This window comes from Hyla sarda, chromosome 3 (genome assembly GCF_029499605.1).
Source record: "Hyla sarda isolate aHylSar1 chromosome 3, aHylSar1.hap1, whole genome shotgun sequence".
Lineage (NCBI taxonomy): Eukaryota > Metazoa > Chordata > Amphibia > Anura > Hylidae > Hyla > Hyla sarda.
Window position 1 is genome coordinate 375,532,999 of NC_079191.1, and position 14,901 is coordinate 375,547,899.

The 14,901-nt window shown below is 40.1% G+C and overlaps 1 protein-coding gene across 3 annotated transcripts in view; it reads left to right on the forward strand.

Annotated features, from left to right (window-relative positions):
- The window catches only part of SLX4IP (SLX4 interacting protein), a 186,029-nt gene that overhangs the window by 78,500 nt on the left and 92,628 nt on the right, over positions 1 to 14,901 (forward strand). For all 3 annotated transcript variants that reach the window (XM_056567867.1, XM_056567865.1, XM_056567866.1), the window contains exon 4: positions 5,334 to 5,457. In XM_056567867.1, the coding sequence (XP_056423842.1) occupies positions 5,334 to 5,457 (124 nt within the window). The remainder of the gene's footprint in view (positions 1 to 5,333; positions 5,458 to 14,901) is intronic.

The following is a 14,901-nucleotide window of genomic DNA, read 5'->3' on the forward strand; positions in this document are numbered from 1 at the left end:
AGGATGTTGTGTAGCTCTTTCCAGTCTGACCACAGTGCTCTCTGCTGCCACCTTTGCCCATATCAGGAACAGTCCAGAGCAGGAGCAAATCCCCATAGTAAACCTCTCCTGCTCTCACCAGTTCCTGACATGGACAGAGGTGGCAGCAGAGAGCACTGTGGTCAGACTGGAAAGAACTACACAACTTCCTCTTGAGCATAGAGCAGTGTATAAGTATTGGAAGATTTAAGATTTTTTTCAGAAATAATTTACAAATCTGGATAACTTTCTGGCACCAGTTGATTTAGAATTTTTTTTATTAATACCCCTTTAAGCAGGTATGGGTAAGTCATCAAGTTAAATCTTTTTTTCCCACCATGTAAGTTAATAAGGATATATTATGTTCCTGTGGAAGACTGTGTCTTTTTTGGTAAAGGTTAAAGGGGCACTCCACTGGCCAGCGTTCAGAACATTTAGTTCTGAACGCTGTGTGCGTGCGGTGGGAGTCGGCCACTCCCCCTTGGGACTTTAGGCCAAGCCTTGTGACGCGTGGCAGACCCCAAAGTGTGCACACAGCGTTCGGAACTAAATGATCCTAACGCTAGCCAGTGGAGTACCCCATAAAAAAAAAAAAAAAAAAAAAAAAAAACATATATATGTGTGTAATATATACACACATATTTAATATAGTGATATTGCATGCTTCCCTAAAGGGGTAGGAAGTTCTTTTGTGGGTCAGTGCTGACATCACAACTTTAGATTCCTGCCACAAAACACAATTTTTTTTTCCCCCAGTGTGACATAATGCATGATGGATAATAAGGTGCTCTTTCCTTTGCCTAGGAGAGTCCATCTCATAGACCAATGGTCTCCAAACTGTGAACCTCTGACATGTTGCCAAACTACAACTGTTAGCAGCATAATCGGATAGCCAATGGAAGGATAACCTTACTGCATGGGTGGGTAGTTAGGTTGCTCTTTCCTTTGTCCAAGAGAATCCATTTCACAGACCAGTGGTCTCCAAACTGTGGAATTTCAGATGTTTCCAAACCACAACTCTTAGCATGTCCTGACAGCCAATGGCTGTCTGGTCATGCTATGACTTGTAGTTTGGCAACATCATGAGGTCCTCAGTTCAGAGATGGGGTCATACCATCAGACCTTCAGGACCATTAGCTCATCTGTGTGATTTGCAGACAGAGCTAAGTTTATGTGCACTTGTGCCCAATAGTTTGGCTTTTGAACCCTTAATACAGATGTTTTAACCTTAGAGTACCTGTCATCAACAAAAACTTTTAATATGTTGTTCATAATCATTAATGAAGACATATTGTAATATGTCTTCATTTAAAAATATTAATATTTATACCAGTATTTTCATTTGATACTTTTGGCCACTAGGGGTCTCTCTTCTATGCCTGGTCTGCAGGCAGCTTCCTATGCTTTTCATAGTAAGTGTACAGCTTTTAGGACTAATGCTGAAAGGGCTCTGGTCCTTCCACAGGAAGTTCAGTACTGTGAGCTACAAGCCTGCACATGCCTCTCATATAACAGAGGCCAGTCACCTCCCCCCTGCTCTGTTCTCCCTGCCCCCCCCCCCCCCGACATTCATCTTAAATACTGCCTCTGTAATTGCTCCCACCGCCCCTGGTTCTCAGCATTGATTTTTTAGTGCAGAGAGACACAGGAGAGAGAAAGACAGAGGCTGCCATCCCTCCCCTGTACTTAGTCTGTATGCACACTCCCAGCATGCCCGAACAGCTGTTGGCTGTCTGGGCATGCTGAGAGTTGTAGTTTTGCAACAGCTGGAGGTACCCTGGTTGGGAAATACTGCTGCAGAGAGAGAGCAGCATACAGGAAGACTGGCAGAAGCAGAGTCCCGGCCAGGCTTCATGTGACATCATGCCTGCCGGGACCCGCCTCCTTCCACCCCTCAGAAAGACAGTGCTCCTGAGCTAATGAAGAGGGATAAAAAAAGGTAATTCCGCAGCGTTTTAAACCTCCATAAACACAGGGATAGGCATAGTTAAAGTAAGGGACAGATGGGGTTCAGGGAAAGTTTACTTGATGACAGGTACTCAGTACTGATAACCGGTTTCTGTTAACAGAAGCAAAGTATGAAAACTCATCTTAGTAATACCATTGAACTTAAAAACAGTGCTCTTGGGGGGAAACAAAAAAATTAGCTCTACCCATGACCCTGAAGTAATGGCTGGCCTAAAATGTCAGGAAATTCAATTCTATAACAATTGGTATCACTCTTTGTCATCTAACATTCCTAATTTATAAATACTGGTAGGCAGATTTTATGAGATGTAAATGATGGTCTACAAAATCAATTCTACGACTGAGGCCCAGTTCAAAATCACCCATTCAATGTTCAGTCCAGTATTACAGCTCGTAAGGCAAAGCCCACAGGTCACAGATCTTGACACCTGTTGAAAGTGGATTGATGCAAATGACTCAAAATCAAGTTTACAACAAAAGAAATCAGTAAACCTGATGAAAAGTAGAAAACAGAAGCTAGTTAGTCTGTGACTCAAGATACCTAATTCAAGGATATGACACCACCTTGATTCTGGCCTATTATCTTCTATTCTTCACTTAAGCAAATTTTCAACTGAACAACCCTTCCTCTAAATGAACATGTCTGGTGATATATATATATATATATATATATATATATATATATATATATATCTATCATTTTTATTATAATTTTTTTTTTATTGATAGCCTATTCCCAGAAGTTGTTATCAGTATCAGATCAGTCGGTATTAACATCCTGCACCGCACCAATCGGCGGTCTTCTGAGCTGCAGTGCCCATATACACAGTAAATAAAAAAACACAGAAGCAGTGTTTGTACTTGGTTACTGCAGCTCCTATGCACTTTATTGGGTTGCAGTTACACAGAATGGCCACTAGACAATGTCTTCTGGCTCTGTTCCCTGTATATTCGGACCCTTAGCTCTGGTAAACAGTTATCAGCAGGGTGCTGGATGTTGGCATCCCCCTGATAAAATAGGACAGGCAAAGCAGCTGTCTCATGTCACCTTTTCCAGATAACCTTACCCTTTTAGACCAATCTGATATTGTTGGCCTATCCCGAGGATTGGCCATCAATAAAAAAATACAAAAAAGCTCTGAAATATCGATAGACTGCTAGGTCCCCAACCCGATTGACTATGCTTAGGTTCATTTGGTAGACACAGGGCCAGCACATAACAGACGGTGAACCAAAATTGTGTCTCCCTAGTATAGTAGTGAATGTCAAACTAGTAGCAAAGGGGTAGGAAATAGTGTAAAGTCTTTCATATTTACAAATATGAGCTATGAAAAGGATAAATGACATGTTTCCTTCTGGTAGTAAAATCTGAGAATCATTAAGGACGCATTTAGTCAGATGGAAGGAAGTCGGGTACCTCTTGTAAAGGTCTCATGACTCATTACTGTCATTCACGTTTTCTTTACAAAGCTGCTGGCAAAATAGAAAAGCACACAAAAATGACCCAAAATTTTCCCAGAACGCTAGTTTTTTTTTTTTTTTATATAGAACAACAGCAAGTGGTGGGGCATTCTGTGAAAACGAAAGCTCTGGTACATTTGATTGACATTTTGATAAATTGCAAGTGTACAACTTGTAAGTGACTTAAGGCACAAAAAAGAAGCCTTGGAACACATTTTACAAAGCAGTATATATTTATAACCAGCAAACCCAATAGATCTTCCAATGCTCTTTCTGCCTGGAGCACAGACAGGTGCTGTGCATGAGAAGCAGGAAGAAGGTCAGAGTACCCAGTAGCTATCTACGAGTTAAATCAGCCATTTTTGAGGTATACATGCAGTCACATTGTCTTGCCTACAGCTGTCTCTTGAGGCCCTTTAGTAATACCACGAGGTCATAATCTGTTTGACTGTCAATTAGAGTGAGATTAGACAAGACATTCGGAGCGTTTGGCTAATTACCTGCTTCACACAGGTGTGCGGACTTCCCTCAATTTGTCCTCCTTTTTTAGGAATTAGCATCCAGTTTTTATTTATGTGAAATTTGTACATTTTTTTAATTGCTTCTGATTCTTTTTTTTTAAATCAACTGGTGCCAGAAAGTTAAACAGATTTGTAAATTACTTCTATTTAAACGTCTTAATCCTTCCAGTACTTATCAGCTGCTGTATGTTACAGAGGAAGTTCTTTTCTTTTTGAATTTCCTTTCTGCCTGACCACAGTGCTTTCTGCTGACACCTCTCTCCATTTAAGGAATTTTCCAGAGTAGGAGCAAATCCCCATAGCAAACCTCTTTTGCTCTGGACAGTTCCTGACATTGACAGATGTGTCGGGAGAGAGCAGTGTGGTCAGACAGAAAGGAAATAAAAAAAAGAACTTCCTCTGTAGTATACAGCAGCTGATAAGTACTGGAAGGATTAATATTTTTTTTATAGAAGTAATTTACAAATCTGTTTAACTTTCTGGCACCAGTTGATTTAAAAATAAGTTTTCCAGTGGAGGACCCCCTTAAAGGGAGACTTCCAGCTGGCATAGGGAGTCTTGTAATCCAGGCAATGATCACTGGGAAAAAGGTATGCAAATTAGCTATCCTTTAGAAAGAAGAAACCTATTGAAAGTAGCTACTCTGTAATACCTATTGAAAGTAGCTACCCTGTAAGTCAATGTCCAACCCTTAAAGGAGCCTTAAAGTGGTACACTGGTGGAAAACATTTTTTTATTTTTTTATTAACTGTTGCCAGAAAGTTATACAGATTTGTAAATGACGTATTTATATACTTATCAGCTGCTATATCCTTCACATGAAGTTCTTTTCTTTTTTAATTGATTTCCTGTCATGACCACAGTGCTCTCAGATTACACCTCTGTCCATGTCAGGAACTGTCCAGAGTAGGAGCAAATCCCCATAGCAAACCTATCCTGCTCTGGACAGTTCCTGACACGGACAGAGGTGTCAGCAGAGAGCAGAAAAGAAGACAGAAAAGAAGAAGAAAAAAAAAACTTCTTCTGTAGTATACAGCAGCTGATATGTACTGGAAGGATAGAGATTTTTAAATAGAAGTAATTTACAAATCTGTATAACTTTCTGGCACCAGTTGATTTAAAAAAAAAAAAAAAAAAAAAATTAAAATTTTTTTCCACCAGAGTACCCCTTTAAATCTCAACTGTGGATTGAAATAAAACACAACAAAAAAAAAAAACTCATAAAAAGGTACATTTGAACACTGCATTCTACAGTATAACCTTTATTTGCTCTTGCCGTGGGTATCTCTTTCAGGTAAAGCATTATGTGAAGTAAAATATGCATAACTGTCTTCTAAAAGATAATCTTATTGATTTGCTTCTCAGGAAGTTTGTCTGTTACTAAAAGACACAATCGATACCAGAGTGAAGCAGCATATTGAAAGCCGAAGACAGCAAGGCCAAGTAAAACACAAGGAGTATACGCAGGCCAGTCCACTGTTTCTTAAAGGTAAGCATTAGCCTTCCTAAACAGAGAGAAAACAACTCCCCTCCTCCCAATTCCATACTACCGCCTCGGTATGTCTCTTGATACTTGTAGAAAATAGGGACAACACAGCACTTAACAAATACAGCTTTATTTCAAGTTAGCAGAAGGTACACAAAATCACACCTCCACAGACCACCCGTTCACAACTTGATGCGTTTCGGGCGAATGCCCCGAAACGCATCAAGATGTGACCTGGTTTGGTCTGTGAAGCTGTGATTTTGTCAAGGTGTGGACTTGGAATAAAGCCGCATTCATTTAAGAGCTGGATTGTCCCTATTTTCCACAAGCATTAGTCTTTACTAAGGGTACCAGGGTTGGATACTGGACCTTGCATACTTTGAAACTTCAGATCCATTCAATACTGTTCAAACGTGAGACTGGTGAGACTTGTGGGAAAATGTAGAAAACTGAATGGACAATAGAAGAGGTGGATATATATATTGGAAACCCATTAGGATGGGTAGACACACTAGTGGGGTACCTCATTGGTTAGTATTGAGCCCTGTTATTTTTAATCTATATATATATAAAACTCAACGTGTGTGTGTGTATGTATGTTCCAGCATCACGTCCAAACGGCTAAAGATATTAACATGAAACTTGGCACACATGTTACTTATATGTCAACAACAAACATAGGATAGGTGATTTAACCCTTACTCACCCCCATTTGCCAGGGGCAGGGCTTATGTTTAAAGTCCCATACAAGTCAATGGGAAATATGTTACTGCATAACTTCCAAACGGCTTGAGATATTTCGATAATGCTTGGTCACATGTTACTTATATGTCCACTTAAAATATAGGATAGTTAATTTAACCCTTAACTACCCCCATTTGTGAGGGTCGGGGTTTTTGTTTAAAGTCCCATGCAAATCAATGGGAAATGTATGTTCCCACATAACTTCCGTACGGCTGGAGATATTTCAATAACTGGTACACGTCGGGATAGGAGGTCGAGATAGGAGGATGGGAAAGTCCCATACAAGTCAATGGGAAATATGTCACTGCATAACTTCCAAACGGCAGTATTTCGATAATACTTGGTCACATGTTACTTATATGTCCACTTAAAATATAGGATAGTTAATTTAACCCTTAAAAAGTACCTGTCATCAACAAAAACTTTTAATATGTTGTTCATAATCATTAATGAAGACATAATGTAATAGATCTTCATTAAAAAATATTAATATTTATACCAGTTTTTTCATTTTATACTTTTGGCCACTAGGGGTCTCTCTTCTATGCCTGGTCTGCAGGCAGCTTCCTATGCTTCTCATAGTAAGTGTACAGCTTTTAGGACTAATGCTGAAAGGGCACTGGTCCTTCCACAGGAACTTCAGTACTGTGAGCTACAAGCCTGCACATGCCTCTCATATAACAGAGGCCAGTCACCCCCACCTGCTCTGTTCTCCCTGCCCCTCATCACACGTTATCTTATACATTGTATTATCTCACTGCACTCCCTGCTCTGTGCCCCCCCCCCCCCCCCCCCCCACCGACATTCATCTTAATTACTGCCTCTGTAATTGGTCCCACCGCCCCTGGTTCTCAGCATTGACTTTTTAGTGCAGAGAGACACGGGAGAGAGAGAGACAGAGACTGCCGTCCCTCCCCTGTACTTAGTCTGTATGCACACTGCCTCCAGCTGTTGCAAAACTACAACTCCCAACATGCCCGGACAGCTGTTGGCTGTCTGGGCATGCTGGGAGTTGTAGTTTTGCAACAGCTGGAGGTACCCTGGTTGGGAAACACTGCTACAGAGGGAGAACAGCATGCAGGAAGACAGGCAGAAGCAGAATCCTGGCCAGGCTTCATGTAACATCATGCCTGCTGGGACCTGCCTGCTTCCACCCCTCAGAAAGACAGTGCTCCTGAGCTAATGAAGAGGGATAAAAAAAAATATTTCCACAGCGTTTTAAACCTCAATAAACACACGGATCGGCATAGTTAGAGTAAGGGACAGATGGGGAGGGGGATCAGGGAAAGTTTAGTTGATGACAGGTACTCTTTAACTACCCCCATTTGTGAGGGTCGGGGTTTTTGTTTAAAGTCCCATGCAAATCAATGGGAAATGTATATTCCAACATAACTTCTGTACGGCTGGAGATATTTCAATAACTGGTACACATATTACGGGACGAGATAGGAGGACCGGGATAGGAGGACCGGGATAGGAGGACCGGGATAGGAGGTCGAGATATGAGGACGGGATAGGAGGTCGAGATATGAGATAGGAGGTCGGGATAGGAGGTCGGGATAGGAGGTTGGGAAAGGAGGACCAGATAGGAGGTCGGGATATGACAACAATATATGAGGATGGGATATGAAGTCAAAAGCTTCCTCCTTTGTTTATTTTCCTCCCCAACAAGGATTAGGAAGGAAAAACCAGGCAACGCCGGGTACTCAGCTAGTATACCTATAAATGACACTGTAGGGGCATAATGGTGTGAAATCTCAATATTTGCACGTAATACAAATCTGCAAAGTTGCACGGATAGGGACATATTGGAGGCTTGGGCCAAGCTGTGAGAAATAAGGTTTAAACGTAGATAAATAAAGGTTAGGCACTTGGGCCAAAAAAGGCAAATGTCATAATTTGAGTTAAAATGGGAAAACACTATGTAACACTGACATGGAAAAAGACTTGGGGGATATTATTGGATACTAAACTGAACTATAGCAACCAGTGCCAGGCTGCGGCTGCCAAGGCAAATAGCTAACGGGGTGTATTAAAAGGGGCCTAAATGCACATGGCGAAAACATTGCTTTACATATATACAGAACAACTTAATAGTTCGTCCACACCTGGAATATTGTATAGAGTTTTGGGCTCCAATGTATGAGAAAGTCATACTAGAGCTGGAGTATTAAATAAAAAAGAGGTCTGCAGTACCCATTTAAGAGTATCAAAGCAGGGGGTGACTCATTTTATCAATGTATCAAAGTTAAATTCTGAGATCTAGTGGTCCTTTTTATAATATGACGTGTAAATATATTAAAAGGGATATCTGCTTTGTCTTGAGGAAATTAGGACAGTATAGAAAGTTTTACTTTAATAAAAGCTGAGTAAAACCCAGGAACTCCCCCAGGATGTTGTAATGGTTTACTCTAGAAGTTTTGGGGGTCCAGATCCCATTCTTAAATGGACATAGTATTTTTTTAAAACTTTTGACATGTCCTAGTGAGAACACTTTGGGAGAAATGTCAGATGGATTCCCTATGCAAGTCTATGGGAGATTCTCACTCACAGACACAATGGGGAAGATTTATCATAACCTGTGCAGAGGCAAAGTTGCCCATAGCAACCAATCAGCTTACTACTTACCTTCTTAACAAGGCCTCGAAAAAATGAATGAAGCGATCTGATTTGTTTCTATGGGCAACTTGGTAACTTTCCCACTCCACAGGTTTTGATAAATCTCCCCCATAGGCCCTCATATACTATTGCAAACCCGGCAAGTTTTTTCGGGTTGTGCGCCAGATTCTGGCGCACTGCGCCAGGAATTCTGTCTGCGCAAGAAATTGTACCAGAATTGAAAAACCCAAAATGGGGTGTGGTCACCAAAAAAGGGGCGTGTTCCCAACATTTTTACAAAAACCCAACCTATTTACTAAGGTTTCCACAGAAAATGTGATGGATTTGAGCTGAGGAAAACCTGACAGATCAGAGCATGTGTAAAAAAAAAAAAAATGAATAAATAAAAAAGCAGAATGTAGGGAAAAGTGCAAAAATGTAGGGAAACCTTAGTAAATACCGTGGAAAAAAATTGTAGGGAATTAAAACCCACAAAGAAACCTACACTACACTCTTAGTAAATCAGGGCCATTGTGGGGAGAAGACTACGGCAGCCCACCTTTCTCCTCTCATTCTAGGTCGGGACACCCACCTCAACCTCTCAGCTTTTTTGTTCATCCCCTTACAAGTTACTGAAAGCCCTTTTACACAAGTATACCTTGGTGATGAGATAATATATGGGACATTTCTTGTTATGTTTACATTTGAACTGACACCTTCTTAAGCAATTCCATCAGAATTGCCAACAAGAAGGGGGCGACCTGCTGCCTTCTTTATGAAGTGCTGTGGCTTCTGTTTTAATGCTTTTAAACATATATAAATTGATTTCTACCTTCAAGTTAAAGGTGTTATCCAGCAGAAAATCATGATCCCCTATCCACTGTCTAATCTTGGGGGGTTGCTGTTGTCATGGATTACCTCCTTAAATGTCTTCTAAGGACGAGACCACCAATGCAGTTTCAGGAATACACTATAATATTTGCATATATTTTGTTTCCAGTAATTTGTGTATTTTTTAACAAAGTTTATTTTTACACTTTAATACAATGTATTCTGTTTCTGTGACTCTTTGCATTAAGCATTTTATGAAACTGCAGTAAAGGAAAAGATCCCACATACAGTACGTGGGTACAAGTTGACATTTTCCCACAAGAGCTAAATGTTAAATTAATTTTTCACGGTGAATATTTGAAGACAGGATTTTTTTTCTTTTTCACAATTTCTATTGCATACTTTTCTGATTTATATAACTACATTATTGTTCTCAAGTGACAACACAGCTATTTATGTTAAGATCTGTTTTGCTCTGAGATATGATGACAGTGACGAAGTTAATCATTTATATTGAATAAAGAAAAGTATAGGAACAGATATGAGAGTCGTAATCCTACTCTGTGCATGGCAATGTTTTTTCTTATCAGGTTATAATACTAATAGGTCTGTTTCTTACTGTAGTCCCTCAATATACCATTTTATTGGCTTCAGGGTGACCAGTTGAAACCAATGTATGTTGAGTCTATAACTCTATGGAAAACTGGTAATTGGTTCTGAAGCCCCTAAAATGTCCACCTAAAGTAAGAAAACATAAAGAAATATAATCACAAATATAATGCAAATAAACAGTTTGTACTTGTATTAGTCAAAAGGAGCAACTGAAATCACTTTCTAAAAGGTTTGGAGCTCTCCTGCCGGTCCTGCAAAATTCAACATGGAGAAACGCTGGGCATGATGGGCAGTCGGGTGTGGAGGCAACCATGCTGACACTCAAAGAGTCCTGTACACAAGCCCTATTAATTACAGAAGGGTTCGTGTTTGGAACTCACTAAACATCACTACAGTTGCCTCAGCAGCTATTGAAGGTCTGCAGCAGTCAGTAGTTTTTCAACAGAGGGGAATAAGAAAGGAGTATATGGGGTGTATGGGGGATGTGTTTGAACTACTGTATGTACAGGGGCAATACCTTGGTCTGGGTGAGAGACTTAAAAGCTTGCTGGGCCTTTACTTCTACACTGCAGTGTCACTTTACAGTACCTTTGACCTCTAGAGTCTGTGATGTCACTGTGTGGGGCAGAAGCATGGATAATATATTTGGTAGGTAGGTCATACACATTTGAGAACATTTTGCTTTTCTTTTTGATTGGCGATATTTTGCCATATTACCTGTACCTATTTTGTTTTTTTTACTTGCAACTTTTAATTTTAACATTTAATTGGAGGGTTTGTAGAGGTTTGAACTTTTTGTGCAAGGAGGTTTTTTTTTTGTTTTTTTTTTAATGCTTGTTACTTTTATTTTTTTTAATTATTTTTTAAAGGTACCTACCTCAGTCGTTGATTGACTGCACAGCCATTTCCTACAGGGTCAGCACATTATTAGAAGTGTGGAGCACTGAGGGCCCGGAGCCATTGGAATGGTCAATATGTAGTTATTTTTTTCCAGCACCCTGTGTCCTTTCTGACACAAAAATGTCCCTGAACAAAAAAAAAAAAAAACTTTTAAGTTTGATCGGAGTCAGAGTGTTCAGACCTTTACCGATTAGATAAAGTTAGAAAGAACCAGGGGAAAAGAATGGCTGGTCGACACAATCCAATAGACTTCCACTGTAAGTTTGTCTTGCTTAGTGCACTCTTCTCGGTTGCGGTCTGAACACTCAGACCCCGACAAATCAATACTTCTGGCATGTCTCTAGAACATGTCAAAAGTTGCAGTCCCCTTTAACTATAAATACATTTTTCTTGTAATAAGCATTTAATAGTAATTTTTAAATACAGCATTAGCGATATGACAAGACATACTTCCTCATACCATTTATACTTTGTGACCTATCTCTTCGGCCTGAAATTGTGTGCATTTGAGTTTATTAAGAGGAAATGGATTTATATAAATGTTACAAAACTGATATGGGAAGCTACTATTACAAAATCTTTCATAGCGATCTAAGATTTCCCATAGGTGTTTTTTATTTTTGCTATTGAAACATTTCACTGTAGCTTTTTAAACGGGAGGATAGCTGCTTTCTTTGCTCTGGACTATCATTGACACATTTTTTTTCTTCCTGATGAAATGAACCCTCTTGATGTGTTCAATATAATAATAAACCCAGGGGAGAAGCCTTGTTGGTAAACTGCATGAAGGAGGCTTTGGAACACCTGATACATTTGTTCTGCATCGTTGCCCAAGGCATCCGGATCATTAGTTATGCAGATGACCTAACTCAGCCATTCAGACATCCTATAGAGACCTGTACAGCCTGAAACCCAAAACTTAGTTGTAAGGCTTTGACCATAATTAGAGATAATTTCCTGTATTCCTTTAAGCTTGTGGCAGGACCTTTCTGTTGTTTTTTTTGTTTTTTGTACAACTGTTAATACTATGCTATTTTATATACATAAAAAAATATTTGGTTTATTTTAGAAGAAAAAAAAACACACTCTAAAACTCATACGGGCATGCTGGGAGTTGTAGTTTTGCAACATCTGGAGGTCCGCAGGTTGAAGACCACTATTGGGTTCAAAATCTTTATTTTTTTTAGATTTTGCACCTATAAATTGGGTGCGTTTTATACGCCGGTGCGTCCTATAGGGCGAAAAATACTGTAATTAACCTTGATTAACCCCTTAAGGACCCAGCCATTTTACACCTTAGGACCCGGCCATTTTTTGCACATCTGACCACTGTCACTTTAAACATTAATAACTCTGGAATGCTTTTAGTTATCATTCTGATTCCGAGATTGTTTTTTCGTGACATATTCTACTTTAACATAGTGGTAAAATTTTGTGGTAACTTGCATCCTTTCTTGGTGAAAAATCCCAAAATTTGATGAAAAATTTGAAAATTTTGCATTTTTCTAACTTTGAAGCTTTCTGCTTGTAAGGAAATGGATATTCCAAATATTTATTTTATTTTATTCACATATACAATATGTCTACTTTATGTTTGCATCATAAAATTGACGTGTTTTTACTTTTGGAAGACACCAGAGGGCTTCAAAGTTCAGCAGCAATTTTCCAATTTTTCACAAAATTTTCAAACTCACTATTTTTCAGGGACCAGTTCAGGTTTGAAGTGGATTTGAAGGGTCTTCATATTAGAAATACCCCACAAATTACCCCATTATAAAAACTGCACCCCCCAAAGTATTCAAAATGACATTCAGTCAGCGTTTTAACCCTTTAGGTGTTTCACAGGAATAGCAGCAAAGTGAAGGAGAAAATTCACAATCTTCATTTTTTACACTCGTATTTTCTTGTAGACCCAATTTTTTTTATTTTAACAAGGGGTAATAGGAGAAAATTTATACTTGTATTTGTAGCCCAATTTCTCTCGAGTAAGCACATACCTCATATGTCTATGTAAAGTATTCGGCGGGCGCAGTAGAGGGCTCAGAAGCGAAGGAGCGACAAGGGGATTTTGGAGAGTACGTTTTTCAGAAATGGTTTTTGGGGGGCATATTGCATTTAGGAAGCCACTATGGTGCCAGAACAGCAAAAAAAAAAACACATGCCATACCATTTTGGAAACTAGACCCCTTGAGGAACGTAACAAGGAATTAAGTGAGCCTTAATACCCCACAGGTGTTTCACGACTTTTGCATATGTAAAAAAAAATAAAAAAAATTCACTAAAATGTGTGTTTCCCCCCAAATTTCACATTTTTGCAAGGGTTAATAGCAGAAAATACCCCCAAAATTTGTAACCCCATCTCTTCTGAGTATGAAGGTACCCCATAAGTTGACTTGAAGTCCACTACGGGCGAACTACAATGCTCAGAAGAGAAGGAGTAATATTTGGCTTTTTGAGAGCAAATTTTGCTCGGAGGCATGTCGCATTTAGGAAGCCCCCTATGGTGCCAGGACAGAAAAATAACCCCCACATGGCATACCATTTTGGAAACTAGACCCCTTGAGGAACGTAACAAGGGGTACAGTGAGCATTTACCCCCCACTGGTGTCTGTCAGATCTTTGGAACAGTGGGCTGTACAAAATTTTTTATTTGCACAGCCCATTGTTCCAAATATTTGTCAGACACCAGTGGGGTGTAAATTCTCACTGCACCCCTCATTACATTCCGTGAGGGGTGTAGTTTCCGAAATGGGGTCACATGTGGGGTTTTGTTTTTTTTGCGTTTGTCAAAACCGCTGTAACAATCAGCCACCCCTGTGCAAATCACTTCAAATGTGCATGGTGCACTCTCCCTTCTGGGCCTTGTTGTGCGCCCCCAGAGCACTTTACGCCCACATATGGGGTATTTCCGTAGTCAGGAGAAATGCATTACAAATTTTGGGGGGCTTTTTTCCCTTTTACCTCTTGTCAAAATGAAAAGTATAGGGCAACATCAGCATGTTAGTGTAAAAATTTTTTTTTTTTTACACCAACATGCTGGTGTAGACCCCAACTTCACCTTTTCATAAGGGGTGAAAGGAGAAAATACCCCCCAAAATTTGTTAGGCAATTTCTCCCGAGTACGGCGATACCCCATATGTGGCCCTAAACTGTTGCCTTGAAATACGACAGGGCTCCGAAGTGAGAGCGCCATGCACATTTGAGGCCTGAATTAGGGATTTGCATAGGGGTGGACATAGGGGTATTCTACGCCAGCGATTCCCAAACAGCATGCCTCCAGCTGTTGCAAAACTCCCAGCATGCTTGGACAGTCAACGGCTATCCGGCAATACTGGGAGTTGTTGTTTTGCAACAGCTGGAGGCTCCATTTTGGAAACAGTGGCGTACCAGACGTTTTTCATTTTTATTGGGGAGGGGGGCTGTGTAGGGGTATGTGTATATGTAGTGTTTTTTACTTTTTATTTTATTTTGTGTTAGTGTAGTGTAGTGTTTTTAGGGTACAGTCACGCGGGCAGGGGATTACAGCGAGTTTCCCGCTGCGAGTTTGAGCTGCCGCGCAAAATTTGCTGCATCGCAAACTTGCAGCCTGATACTCACTGTAAGCCCCCTGCCCATGTGAATGTACCCTGTACATTCACAGGGGGGGACCTCCAGCTGTTGCAAAACTACAACTCCCAGCATGCACAGTCTATCAGTGCATGCTGGCAGTTATAGTTTTACAACAGCTGGAGGCACACGGGTTGGGAAACACTGAGTTAGGAA